Source organism: Delphinapterus leucas, chromosome 1 (genome assembly GCF_059928025.1).
Source record: "Delphinapterus leucas isolate spDelLeu-1000000601 "Yukka" chromosome 1, BTC_Dleu_Yukka2, whole genome shotgun sequence".
Taxonomy (NCBI): domain Eukaryota; kingdom Metazoa; phylum Chordata; class Mammalia; order Artiodactyla; family Monodontidae; genus Delphinapterus; species Delphinapterus leucas.
In genome coordinates, this window is record NC_143129.1 from 77,926,020 (window position 1) to 77,939,444 (window position 13,425).

At 41.2% G+C, this 13,425-nt stretch overlaps 1 protein-coding gene and 1 pseudogene across 7 annotated transcripts in view; both read right to left on the reverse strand.

Moving 5' to 3' along the window:
• The window catches only part of DAP3 (death associated protein 3), a 31,436-nt gene that overhangs the window by 17,601 nt on the left and 410 nt on the right, over positions 1–13,425 (reverse strand). For 3 of the 7 annotated variants that reach the window (XM_089914061.1, XM_022559702.3, XM_022559701.3), the window contains exon 2: positions 2,069–2,120. The exons of 1 other annotated variant lie outside the window; for it this stretch is intronic. Coding sequence is in view for 5 of the 6 variants with exons in the window: in XM_022559701.3 (XP_022415409.1) it covers positions 2,069–2,120 (52 nt within the window). In the remaining variant the exon portion in view is untranslated. Of the gene's footprint in view, positions 1–2,068; positions 2,153–10,744; positions 13,421–13,425 lie in introns of those variants that run through there. 3 more of the 7 variants (XM_022559700.3, XM_022559699.3, XM_089914058.1) reach the window with 3 other exon arrangements.
• Positions 2,129–10,738, reverse strand: LOC111167175 (small ribosomal subunit protein uS2 pseudogene; annotated as a pseudogene).

Sequence of the window (13,425 nt, forward strand, 5' to 3'; positions counted from 1 at the left end):
ATTGCCTCTGCACCGTTCCAGAATGAAAATCATGCAGTTCTTGAAAGAAGGGCATTCACGAGCCAATAAAGAAGGTAACTCTAAACTAATCTACAAAAAGCATAAAATCTTCTCACTGACATTCCTCTGTACTTTGGACTCAGGTCTTTCTTGTCTGCTATAAAGGAAGAAGAAATTGTAGCCTTTTAATATAATAAGTTGGGGCCAGAATCCATCCCTTTGTTGATCTTTGCTTTTTCATATTGTTTTATAAAAATGGGTTATTTTATGTACATAGGTTTGTCATGAATCCCTGGAAAAAAGGTGAATCCTATAAGAGGAAGGGCTCCTTTTTAAGGAAATCTAATCTGTAATTAAATGATCAGATGGAAGTGACTAAGCCCTTCCAGCTCAGTTCTCATCCTTTAGGACATAACTCTGGTAGGATTTCCTCTGGACCCTACTAATCCAGGTTAGGTGCTTCACCATGCTATAACAATCATTTATTCATGATCCCACTACTGGACTTCGAGGTCCTGAAGAAAACATGGACCATAAAATGCAATACAGCACAGTGGTTAAGGCCACAGGCTATGAAGTCAGACAGACCTGGTATCTGGTCTGGGTTAGACAACTTCACAGCGTGTTACCTCAGGCAAGTTACTTAGCCTTTCTAATTCTAAATTTCTGCATCTGTGAAACAAAAATATTATCTACCTCAGGGGTTGATCATGAAGATTAAGAGAAATAAAGCACTTAGCACAGTGCCTGGCACATAATGAATGCCCAACAAATAGTAACCACTGGGACTTCCCTGGTGGCACAGTGGTTAAGAATCCGCCACGGGTTCGAGCCCTGCTCCAGGAAGATCCCACATGCTGCAGAGCAACTAAACCTGTGCGCCACAACTACTGAGCCCATGCTCTAGAGCCCGTGAGCCACAAGTACTGAGCCCGTGTGCCTAGAGCCCGTGCTCTGCAACAAGCCCACGCACTCCAAGGAAGAGTGGCGCCTGCTCGCCGCAACTAGAGAAAGCCCGTGCACAGCAACGAAGGCCCAACGCAGCCAAAAATAAATAAATAAATTTTAAAAACAACAACAAAAAAGACCCAAATAGTAACCATTATTAGTGAAATGAGTCATCTTAGAATCCTGAGTATCTGCCATAAGGAAGGTGCTGAAAAACTATTTGCTAAATAAATGAGAGAATGAAGTAAAGCAACAGAATAGTCTTTCTTACATATGATTTTATTATTTTAATCAACTATCAACTATCAGAAATCAGCAACTTAGGGCTTCCCTGGTGGCGCAGTGGTTGAGAGTCCGCCTGCCGATGCAGGGGACATGGGTTCGTGCCCTGGTCCAGGAAGATCCCACACGCCGCGGAGCAGCTGGGCCCATGAGCCATGGCCGCTGAGCCTGTGCGTCCGGAGCCTGTGCTCCGCAATGGGAGAGGCCACAACAGTGAGAGGCCCGCGTACCGCCAAAAGAAAAAAAGAAAAAAGAAACTGGCAACTTATTTTTTTTTAAATACTTCATGAAGGGATGATAATCATTGACCCAAATGGAGAATAATGATAATCATTGACCCAACTGCACTTAAGCTTATTTATCTCCTTTAAAAAAAGTCAGTTCTCCTATGATAGGGTAAATTCCCAAGCGCAACTATTCTACTAAGACCTGTTATTGGATTTTTAGGGCAGTTGGGAGTGAAGTGTATGGGCAGAGAAATGGAATTGTGACTGTTCTTTTTTTTTTTTTTTTTTGCGGTACGCGGGCCTCTCACTGTTGTGGCCTCTCCCGTTGCGGAGCACAGGCTCCGGATGTTCAGGCTCAGCGGCCATGGCTCACGGGCCCAGCCACTCCGCAGCACGTGGGATCTTCCCACACTGGGGCACGAACCCGCGTCCCCTGCATTGGCAGGCGGACTCTCAACCACTGCGCCACCAGGGAAGCCTGTGACTGTTCTTTTGAGCAAAACTAGTCAGCTGAAGTTCTCCAGAGCATTTTATTCTGGATACAATCAATCCAGAAAAGAAATCCACCTAAAGACAGTTTACACAAAGCACTTAGGTCAGTCAGGACTCACCTTATGGACGCTGGAGATAAGCCTTGTCATTCCTTTCAGCATTATCCCTGCACTTTTTAAAAAAAGTGAAAAGGTAAGCCACAACTGGGAAAAGATATTTGCACAACGGATTAGTATCTAGAATAAATAATGCCTTTAAATTGATTTAAAAAATGAGCAGAAGACACGAACATATTTCACAGAAAAGGGAACACAAGTGGCTAGTAAACCCATGGAAAGAGTTCGACCCTTATGACAAATCAGGGAAATGTAAATTAAAACCACCACAATGAGATACCATCCACAACCATCATATTGAGAAAAATGAAAAAGACAACAGCAAATGTTAAAGAGGCTGTGAAGCACTGGGAAGTTTCCTATACTGTCAATGGAATTATAAATACAAATATCTTGGAAAACAAATTTGACATTATGTGTAAAGTTGAAAATGTACATGTCTATGGCCCAGGTATTCTACTCCTTCGTATTTATTTTAGAAAAACACATATACATGTACACTGGGAAATATGTATCACAATGTTCATAGTAGTAGAATATGAATTATCAGAAACTGTAAAAAGCCCAAATGTCCATTGATAGAAGAGTGGATAAACGGAGATATGGTCACACAATAGATGCCATACAAAAATAAAAAGAATAAACTGCAGTTACATGTAAGACATAGATGGATCTCAAAAACTAATGCTGAGTGAAAATTGTAATATACAGAATGATATAATTTATATGAAACTCAAAAACTTAAATCCTAATTATCTGGAGAATACACATATATGTAATAAAACTGAAAGAGAAAGGTAAGAGAATGATAAGCACACATTTAGAATAATGCTTACCCTTAGGGAAGAGGTAAAGGGACAAGATTGGGGCAGGACACACAAAGGAATTGTAATGATCTATTTCAAATGATGGATAATAGATATGGGTATTTGCTTTATTATTTTTATACCATGTGTGCTATATTTATTCATTTGTATGTTGGAAGTATTTAACTAAAAAACCCTAATCATGTGGGAGCTAAAAAATGTTTAAAATACTTAAATGCAACTCTCAATATTCACTAGTAGACAGCATAACTAAATCAAATCTCCAGGTAATCACCTACTTCATTTTGGCTAATAATTTTCACCTTACATCCAAAATCTTTAAAGCAGCAGCAACAACAGTGTTACACCTGTTTATTCAACAGTAACAACAACAACAGAGTCGCACCCATTTATTCAACAGTTACTGAGCACCTATTATGTGCCAGGGCCTGTGAATAAGATGGTGAACAAAGCTGTTCAGTCCCTGACCCAATAGAGCTTATAGTATGGTTAAGAGATGACACAAACTCCTCTGAATTCTATCTCCTTTTAGTTTTCAAGTTTACTATTTCTCTTTTAGAAACTGCTTATTTTCCCATCAACCTCTTTCCATTTTAAGAGTTTGTGGAAGAACAGCTTAAGACCACTCAGTGGCTGTTCCTACTCATTCAGTGGCCTGAGCAATGGGAGCTGCAAACCAGTCTTCAGTGGCAGGTTGAGCACTCCGGTCTTCAGCAGGGAACTGCTGAATAGGCACAGGGAGCACCTGCACACCTTCGGACCAGTCTGCCACCTCAGGTTGAGCAGCAGTGAACTCAGGAGCTGGAGCAGCCCATTCACCCTGAAATTCCTCCTTGGTCACAGTCTTCTCAGCTGCCACCTGCTCTTCCTTTTCAATCTCTTCAGGAACTCTGTAGAAGTAGAGATCAGGCATGACCTCCCATGGGTGTTCACGGGAGATGGTGCCACGCATGCGCAGAACTTCACATCAGACTCACTGAGTGAGCTCCCTTGCTGTTGCATGGGATGGCAATGTCCACATAACGCAGAGGAGAGTCTGTGTTACACAGAGTAATGGTGGGCAGGTTAATGTAAAAGGCCTCTGTGAGAGACTGGTCAGCCCTGGGATCAGTAACCACCAGAAGCCTCGGCTCCCGGAAGGCTGCCTGGATCTGGTTAGTGAAACCTCCAGAAGTGAAGCGGCCAGCAATAGGAGTAGCTCCAGTGGCAGCAGCAAACTTCAGCACAGCTTGCTGGAGGATATGACACTGACATCAGCTGGGTTTTCAATGGCAACAATGGCACCAGCTGCCAAGAGAAGCTTCTCTCAGGTTCTCTTCAGATTTATGATGTAGATGCCATCACTGTTCCTTTTGTAGATGTACTGTTCCATTTGGAAGTCAAGGTTGGTGCCACCTAAGTGGGTTCCAGCTGCAAGAAATTTGAGGACATCCTTCTCCTTCATTTGCAGGACATCAAGGGCTCTGGACATTGTGAAAGTTTCCCCTTAAGTTACAAGGGAATCCAGAACAACGCCGTACGGACCCCGTCTGGGTAGCGCGGAAAAGGCAAGTTTACTTTTTAATAAAGATGCAAAGCATTCCTTAATTCAGTCATTCAAAAATGTGTTTTGTGTTTTCACGTGCCCACACTATACAGACTACACAGTGGTGAACAAGACTGGCATGGTCTCTACTGGCCTGCCTCACATTTACATGTGGGATTGCAGGGCTCCTTTGCTGTGTTTGAAAACCAAAAGTTCTAGAGCAGCAGTTCCCAAAATAAGTTTGGTGAATACTAACTAGTCATAAAATGCACCAATGTTCTCTGGCCAAAGAAATTTGAAAATGCTATATAGTCACTTCTTGAATAATTATAATATATGCACATATTCACACATTTAAAGGCTTTGGGTAAAACTATAGTTAAGACTTCATTTTAATCCAATTTACTTGGCCTTGGAACCCTTGGAACTTCCCTTGTTGCAAAATACTATTAATAACATTCTCCTGGCTGCTAGTGGAAGGGCTGCTGCTGTGCAGTAAGGTGGTGACTGTGACCATGTGCCCAGGCATGAGGATGAATTCTACTAGGCCACAGGCAGGGTTGAGGTCCCCTCTGTTCCCTGTTCTTCAACGGTTCTCCTTTGTTCTGCCTTACACTGCCTCTACTGCTGTCCACCACTGTCCAACGCCCACCACCACCACCTGCTGCCTAATCCAACTGTGCAGAGAAGAGCTAACAGAGCAAGTCTAAGACTGCTGTCCTTAGAAAGGCCTGGTTGCAAGGTTGCCCTTTAGCTGGTGTCTCGGAACTTGGATTTCAGGAGAGTTCCCACCATTCCCAGAACAGGTAAGAGTGGGTCACTGTGCCTCAACTATTTATACAAACAACATGGTTTACATTAAACACCTGCTTTCCTTCTGAGAGTCTGGAAATTTACTACATGCGAGGCTGATAATGACTATATGACCAGCCCCAATAGAAACCGTGGGCACTGAGGCTCTGTTGATAGTTTCCCTGGGTGGCAACATTTCACGTGTTGTCACAAGTTTTTGCTGAAGGAATCAGGTGTGTCTAATGTGATTCTACTGGGAAAGGACTCTTGGAAACTTATACCTGGTTTCCTCCAGATTTTGCCCAACGTGCCTTTTCCCTGTGCTGATTTTGCTCTGTATCCTTTTGCTGTAATAAATCATAGCTGTAAGTAGGACTATGTGCTGACCTCTGAGTCCTCCTAGGGAATCACAGAACCTGGAGGTAGTTTTGGCAACGACTGACACAACCACCCAGTGCCCAACACTACCCAGCATCAATCTCTACCTTATACCCACCATCACCTGGTACCCAACACCACCATCTTTGACCAGCTCAGTTTTCTTAACCCCAGTTCTTCTCAATCCTCCCCTATTTCAATTATCTCAACTCCCTGCCTCCAACACTGTCCTCCCCGATCCGTGACCAGCTAACTCCCATACCAATTCTAACCCTCTGTATCAGCTGATTTCCAACCCTAAGCCCTCTACCTAACCTCAAGTTTCCCAACTTCCGAACTACTCAAGACCCCAATGCCACTCCAACAGGATCTGGCCTACCCAACCCTGCTCCCTAGATCTTCTCAATGTGCCCTGGTACAACCACTGTTATGAGACAGCTGTGGGCTGCAGCTCTGGAGGGAGGTAGTGTCCTAGAAAGAGTGGGTGACATGGGCCTGAGGTCACTACTTCTTCCTCCAGGTATGCCTGTGGTCATTGAGGCCATTACTCTGGCTATGTTTTAGAGATTATGGGAAATGCTGGTCAGGAAAATGTGACTAGCTTTCCATCTTGTATCCTGTCATCTTGTATCCATATTACAAAATTGGGTCTACTAGCCTCCATCCTTGAACTTCTCCAATCCATCCTTTCCACTGAAGTCTGGCTCTTAAAACCCTTCAATATTTTCCTGCTTTTAAAGGTAAATTACACACACAAACACACACACACACACACACACGGCTTATATAACAATAACAGAAGATACTTTAAGAAAAAAGGGGGGGGTGAATCTCAAAAGTCTGATCTCAAAGCAGACAATCCAGACTAAACCACATTTTCCATGTTCTTTAAAATACGTGTAAGTAGAAAAAAATCCTATTGACAGGCCAAATGAAAGCAGAAGAATGGAATATTTGCTCATTCTACATTCCAAGACATATACAAATCAGGGCACTGCAAGAAAAAGGTTCAAAGCCACTAATACTGTGAAAAAATTGAGTAATGATTTCTCCTTTCGGTTTTTTCATATCCTTTGAATGTCGATTTGCAGAGTACAAGTTAATCACATTGTAACTGGAAGGCAGATAAAGGACAGGTTTCCTATTAAAACTGACTGATGGGGCTTCCCTGGTGGCGCGGTTGGGAGTCCGCCTGCCAATGCAGGGGACACGGGTTCGTGCCCTGGTCCGGGAGGATCCCACATGCTGCGGAGCGGCTGGGCCCGTGAGCCATGGCCACTGAGCCTGCGCATCCGGAGCCTGTGCTCCGCAACGGGGGGAGGCCACAACAGTGAGAGGCCCGCGTACCGAAAAAAAACAAAAAAACAAACAAAAAAAACTTCTCTAATATTGTTCAACTGTCATCATTCTGAGACTCTACCTGTTGTCTATATCTACTATTTCAAGGAAGCAGAGTCCTCCCTCCAATCCCAGTCATTCTTTGTTTAAAGTGTGGATAGGGACTTCCCTGGTGGTCCAGTGGTAAAGAATCCGCCTTACAAGGCAGGGGATGTGGGTCCGATCCCTGGTCAGGGAACTAAGATTCCATGTGCTGCGGGGCAACTAATGCCGCGTGCCTCAACTAGAGTCTGCGAGCCGCAAATTACAGAGCCCACGCGCTCTGGAACCCGCACGCCACAACTAGAGAGAGAAAACCTGCATGCCGCAACTAGAGAGCAGCCCACACGCTGCAACGAAGATCCCGCATGCCACAACTAAGACCCAATGCAGCCAAAAATAAATAAATAAAAAATAAACCTTAAAAAAGAAAGAAAGAAAGTGTGGATAAAACAAATCCCAGAGACAAATAATTCCTTAGTCTTTAAACACTTTGAAGTGTTTTCAGGTACACTTGTAAGGGACATTTACTCACTATTGTATTTAAAGTTCTGTCACTCTTCTGACAAAACTTTCTGGCTAGTGTTAGAGCTCTCTTTCTTTAAAAAGAAAAAAAAAAAAGTACTGTCACATAGGCCAAGTGTACACTGAAAAGGAAGTCAGAAAAAGCCTGTACCAAACTTAGAAAGGTATCCCAAAGGCTATATGCTAACACTTCAGTGGTCACAAAAATCATAGATTATTTTTTAAATTAAACATTTACTATTGAGATATTTATATATTCACAGGCAAGTGAAAGAAATAATACATGTTCCATGTATCCTTTACCCAGTTTCCTCCAATGGTAACATCTTGCAAAACTATAGTACAATATCACAACCAGGATATTGACCTTGATACAGTCAAAATACAGAACATTTCCATCACTTTAAGGATCCCTCATGTGGCCCTTCTACAGCCTCCAGCACTTCCCTCCCACAACCCTCCCATTCCTTAACCCATGACAACCACTAATCTGTTCTCTATTTCTGTAATTTTTTCATTTCAAGCATGTTATATAAATGAAATCATATGGTATGAAACCTTTTAATATCAGCTTTTTCCATTCATCATAATTTTCTGGAAATTCGTCTAGGTTGTGTGTTACATGCATCAATAGTTTTTCTTTTAATCCTGAGTACTATTCCATGGTATGAATGTGCCTGTTTGTTTAACCATTCATCCATTGAAGGACATCTGAGCTGTTTCCAGGTTTTGGGTATTACGAATAAGCTGCAATGAAACATTTGTGTACAGATTGTGTGAGGAGAATCAAATTCTTCAGGTTAAGGTGATCTAGTTCAAGAACTGAATTAATGCTACAATGATCTGAATAATAATAATAGTATTTTTCAGAAACAGGCTCTATATTAAGCAATTTATAGGCACTGTCTCACAACACAATCCTATGAAGTAGATATTACATCTATGTGAAAATAGGGATGGACAGACTAACTTGCCCGAGGGTATATAGCCTAAAAGTGACAGTTCTGGAATTCAAACCTATGTTTGACTCTGCAGCCTTTGCCATTAGTCACTGTGTATATAGTATTATCAATTATCAAGTGCCTGAACATTTCCACTGATGGGGAACTCACAAAGCAGTCCTGCTTTTATGTAAAGTTCTTTCACAATCTGAGGTGAAATGTCTCCTTGTAGCTTCCATTCACTATCCCAGCCTTTCTCTTTGGTTTTACAAGCTACCTTCCATGTGATAAATTGAAGGTAGTTATGTCCCCTATTTTTTCTTTTCCAGGGTAAATGTCTTCAGTTTCTCAAAGCAATCATCATACAAGTCCTTTATATTACTCATCAATACTCTTCAGCTATCATCTATCTTTTTTTAAAATAAATTTATTTATTTAATTTTTGGCTGCATTGGGTCTTCACTGCTGCACGCGGGTTTTCTCTAGTTGCTGAGAGTGGGGGCTACTCTTTGTTGTGGTGTGCGGGCTTCTCACTGCGGCAGCTTCTCTTGTTGCGGAGCATGGGCTCTAGGCGCACGGGCTTCAATAGTTGTGGCACACGGGCTTCAGTAGTTGTGGCTCGTGGGCTCTACAGTGCAGGCTCAGTAGTTGTGACACATGGGCTTAGTTGCTCCACAGCATGTGGGATCTTCCCGAACCAGGGCTCAAACCCGTGTCCCCTGCGTTGGCAGGCGGATTCCTAACCACTGCGCCACCAGGGAAACCCTCACCTATCGTTTTTAGATTTTATATTTTCAAGAGTAACTATTTTGTTATTCTATAACACCACTGTTTCATTGAGAACACAGCTTACTAACATCATCAGTTCTTTCTTTCTTTCTTTTTTAAACAAATATTATTATCTAACAAAATCGCGGCAGCCCTTTTAATGGAAATTGTCAAGCTGATCTCAAAATTCATATGAAAATGCAATGGACTCAGAATAGTGTATAAAACCTTGAAAAATAAAGAACAAGGTTGGAGGGCTCACATTCCTGATTTCAAAACTTACTACAAAGCTACAGAAATCAAGACAGTGTGGTATTAGCATATGCCTATAGATCATATATGTCTGACCCATATGTCTACAGATCAATGGAACAGAGTTGAGAATTCAGTAATAAACTCTTATATCACAGTCAGTTGATTTTTAACATGGGTGCCAAGAAAATTCAATGGGAGAAAGCACATTTCTTTTCAAGAAATGGTGCTGGGACAGTAGAATATCTACATGTAAAAGAATGAAATTGGACCCCTACCTCAAATCACACACAAAAATTGACTCAAAATACATCACAGACCTAAATCAAAGTGCTAAAACTATGAAACTCTTCGAACACATATAGGAATAAATCTCCACGACCTTGGATTAGGCAATGGTTTCTTAATGATGCCAGAAGTAACAAAAATAAAAAAAATAGATACTTGGACTTCATCAAAATTAAAAATTTCTGCTTCAAAGGATACCGTCAAGAAAGTAAAAGACAGGAAATCCTCTGGCAGTCCAGTGGTGAGGACTCAGTGCTTTCATAGCCAGGGCTTGGTTCAATCCCTGGTGGAGGAACTAAGATCCAGCAAGCCTCGCAGCGTAGCAAAAAAAAAAAAAAAAAAAAAAAGAAAGTAAAGGACAACCCACAGAATGGCAGAAAAGATTTGCAAGTTATATATCTAATAAAGGACTTATATCCATAATATATTATACAAAGAACTCTTTACAACTCAACAATAAGAAGAAAATGTAACTCAAAAATGGGCAAAGAACTTAAAGTTTCTCCAAAGAAGATATACAATGGCCAATAAGCACATGAAAAGATGCTCAACACCATTAGTCATTAGGAAAATGCAAATCAAAAACACAATATGATACCACTTCACACTCACAAGGATAGCTAATATCAAAAAGAACAGACAATAACAAGTAATGGGGAGGATGTAGAAAAACTGGAATCCTCATACATTGCTGCTGGAATTGTAAAATGGTGCAGCCACTTTGGAAAACTGTTTGGTATTTCCTCAAAAGTTTAAATGTGGATTTACCAAATGACCCAGCAATTGAGTCCAAGCTCGCTCTGCTCGCTGCATGACAGGTCAGCAAGTCAGAGACAAGGTGTTGAGGCAAGGAACATGACTTTATTTGGAAAGCCGGCAGACCAAGATGGCAGACTAAAGTCTCAAAATAACTATCTTATCCGGGTTTGGATGCCAGTTTCTTTTACAGCACAGAGAAGGGGAGGAGATGAGGAAGTAAAAAGGCCATAAGTTTTGCAAATATCACCTGGAATGGCCAGCCTCGGGGAGGGGAGGTGTTAATTTCTTCTTTCTTGTAGCCATCCACAGGTGGACAGGGTCCGGATATTTCCCTGAACAAACCAAATGTTTCCCTTTGGTTTAACATTCAGGCATTCGGGGGCCGGTTCCCCGAGGCAGGCCATTATGTATAGACAGTATCCTTTTAGTGAACAACAGCGGAAAACAAAGGTTAAAGTAAAAGAAACAGATCCAACATGCACTGCTGCTGTAACAAATTACCACAAACTTGGTGTCATAAGACAACACAAATTTGTCATCTTAGAGTTCTGTGGTTTAGAAGTCCAAAATCAAAGTGTCGGCAGGACTGTGTTCTTTCTGGATGCTCTAAGAGAGAATCTGTTTTCTTGACTTCTCTAGGTTTTAGAGGTTGCCCTTTCATCTTCAAAGCCTACAACAGTTGGTCAAGTCTATGTCCTACTGCCTCACTCTGACAGAGTCTCTGGTCTCCCTCTTCCACCTTTAAAGAACTCTTGTAATTACAGTGGGTCTACCAGATAATTCAGGATAATCTCCCTATTTTCAGGTTAGCTGATTAGTAACCTTAATTTCCTTCTGCCATGTAACATAATGTGTTTACTGGTTCCAGGGATTAGGACACGGACATCTTTGGGGGGGAACCATTATTCTGTTTTCCATACCATCCTTGGTTCAAATAATTCAGGGTTCATTCATTCAATAAGGTCATTTTATTGAGCACTTAATATATTTTAGTCTCTGGTAGGCACTGGAGCATAAAAGAACTGAATACGATCTTATTTGTCTATAGTTAGCTGACAATTCATGAATCAGTGCAGTTACCCAAAGCTAGTTAAAGACAGAGACTGTAAGTAACTTTCTTTATATACAAGTGTAGTGGAATTCCATTAAAGGTGTTTTTTCTTTTTAGCATATGCAATTATGTTGCTAATGAGAAATTTACTATGAAGGCAATGTGGTATAGTGAAAAGTTAAGTTTTTAAGAGACAGGCAAATTGAAGTCTAAAGACAGTTACCCAACTTCTTTGAGCCTCAGGCTTCTCATCTGTAAAATGGGGGTAAGATGATCTATTTCAAAGTGTTGTATAAGGATTAAACAGGAACACAAGTTCTCTTGGCATGGTATTCCACAAATGTTAATTCTCTTTCTCTTCTCATATTTTAAGTATCTAACATTCATTTCAACATTTCCATGACTTGCTTTGCACTAGACTACAAAAGAATATAAAAGAAACGTTACATAGTCCCTGACCTCAAATTAAAAATGTTCTTGATAGGGTAACACACCTGCATACATGACACAATAAAAAAAAGATCAATGGGCTTCCCTGGTGGCGCAGTGGTTGAGAGTCCGCCTGCCGATGCAGGGGACACGGGTTCAAGCCCTGGTCTGGGAAGATCCCACATGCCACGGAGCAACTAAGCCCGCGCGCCACAACTACGGAGCCTGCGAGCCACAACTACTGAAGCCCACGCACCTGGAGCCCGTGCTCCGCAAAGAAAGAAGCCACCGCAATGAAAGCCTGCATGCAGCAACGAAGACCCAATGCAGCTGTAAATTAATTAATTAATTAAAAATATTTTAAAATAAATAAATAAAAAAAAAAAAAAAAAAAAGATCAATGGCTCCTAAATGGCTCCATGAAAAAGTTGGGACTTAAGGTTAGGAAAAGCAAATATATAGTGAGATAATTAAGGCGGATTTCCCTTTAAAAAAAAAAAAAGGAAACAAATAAAACCTGATCCATATTTTGAAATATAATATGTTAAGGGGGAAATTTAGGAGTGTCTACTTGAACTTTAGAGCTTGAATAGGCCTTTGAAATTAAGCTAGTACAGTGATTTTCAAACTATTCCCAAATCCCTACAAGTCCAGATGTGAAGGAAAAGGGAAACCCAAGTGGATCCCTCACCTAATTTATTCAGCTTTACCCACTGGGTGAAACTAAGGATTACTAGAATAGAAGAAAGCTTTGGAATTATCTGTGGATTTTAATAGTCCATAGTTCTCCTGAATTCAATCATCAAGAAAAAGTAAATGTTCATGCAGAGTTTTGCGAAACAAGTATCAGTAACCACGGAAATCTGACAGACCTAGTTTTGCACTGTTTTACCAACGATTTGGAAGAATAGAACACAAACTACCAATTACACCCACAAACTTTATCAACATCAAGAGTACTGTGAACGATAACATTAACTCTCTGCACTTTCCCTGTGCCTAGGAGCTAATTCTACTTTACACATATTTTATTATTTTATCACACACCAACCCTGAAGGCAGATTTGGAGTTAACTAATTTTTATGTTCAGTTTTTCGTTTCTTGTTGATAAGGAACTAAGAAGAATAACTTTCTGAAGGACACACAAGACACGGGAGATCGAGTCCAGACCTGAACTTGAAATATATGGTGTCCTTATCCTCTAACATAAGGCTGCCTAATGAGGTTGAAAATGCATCATCCATCCACGAGGTTTGTGTAAAAGTGCACAAAAACATCATCGCGTACAGACAGTGGTGTGAAATTCGAAAATCTAAGCTGGGTTTAAAAACAAAAAGGAAGAAAGAAAAAGCCGACTACTGAGCCGGTTCCTTCTTGGGTCCTAGGTCCGCAACACAGAGCCCGGAGGGAAGCCCCCTAGGAAGGTTGCCGGCCCTACTGTCCTCAC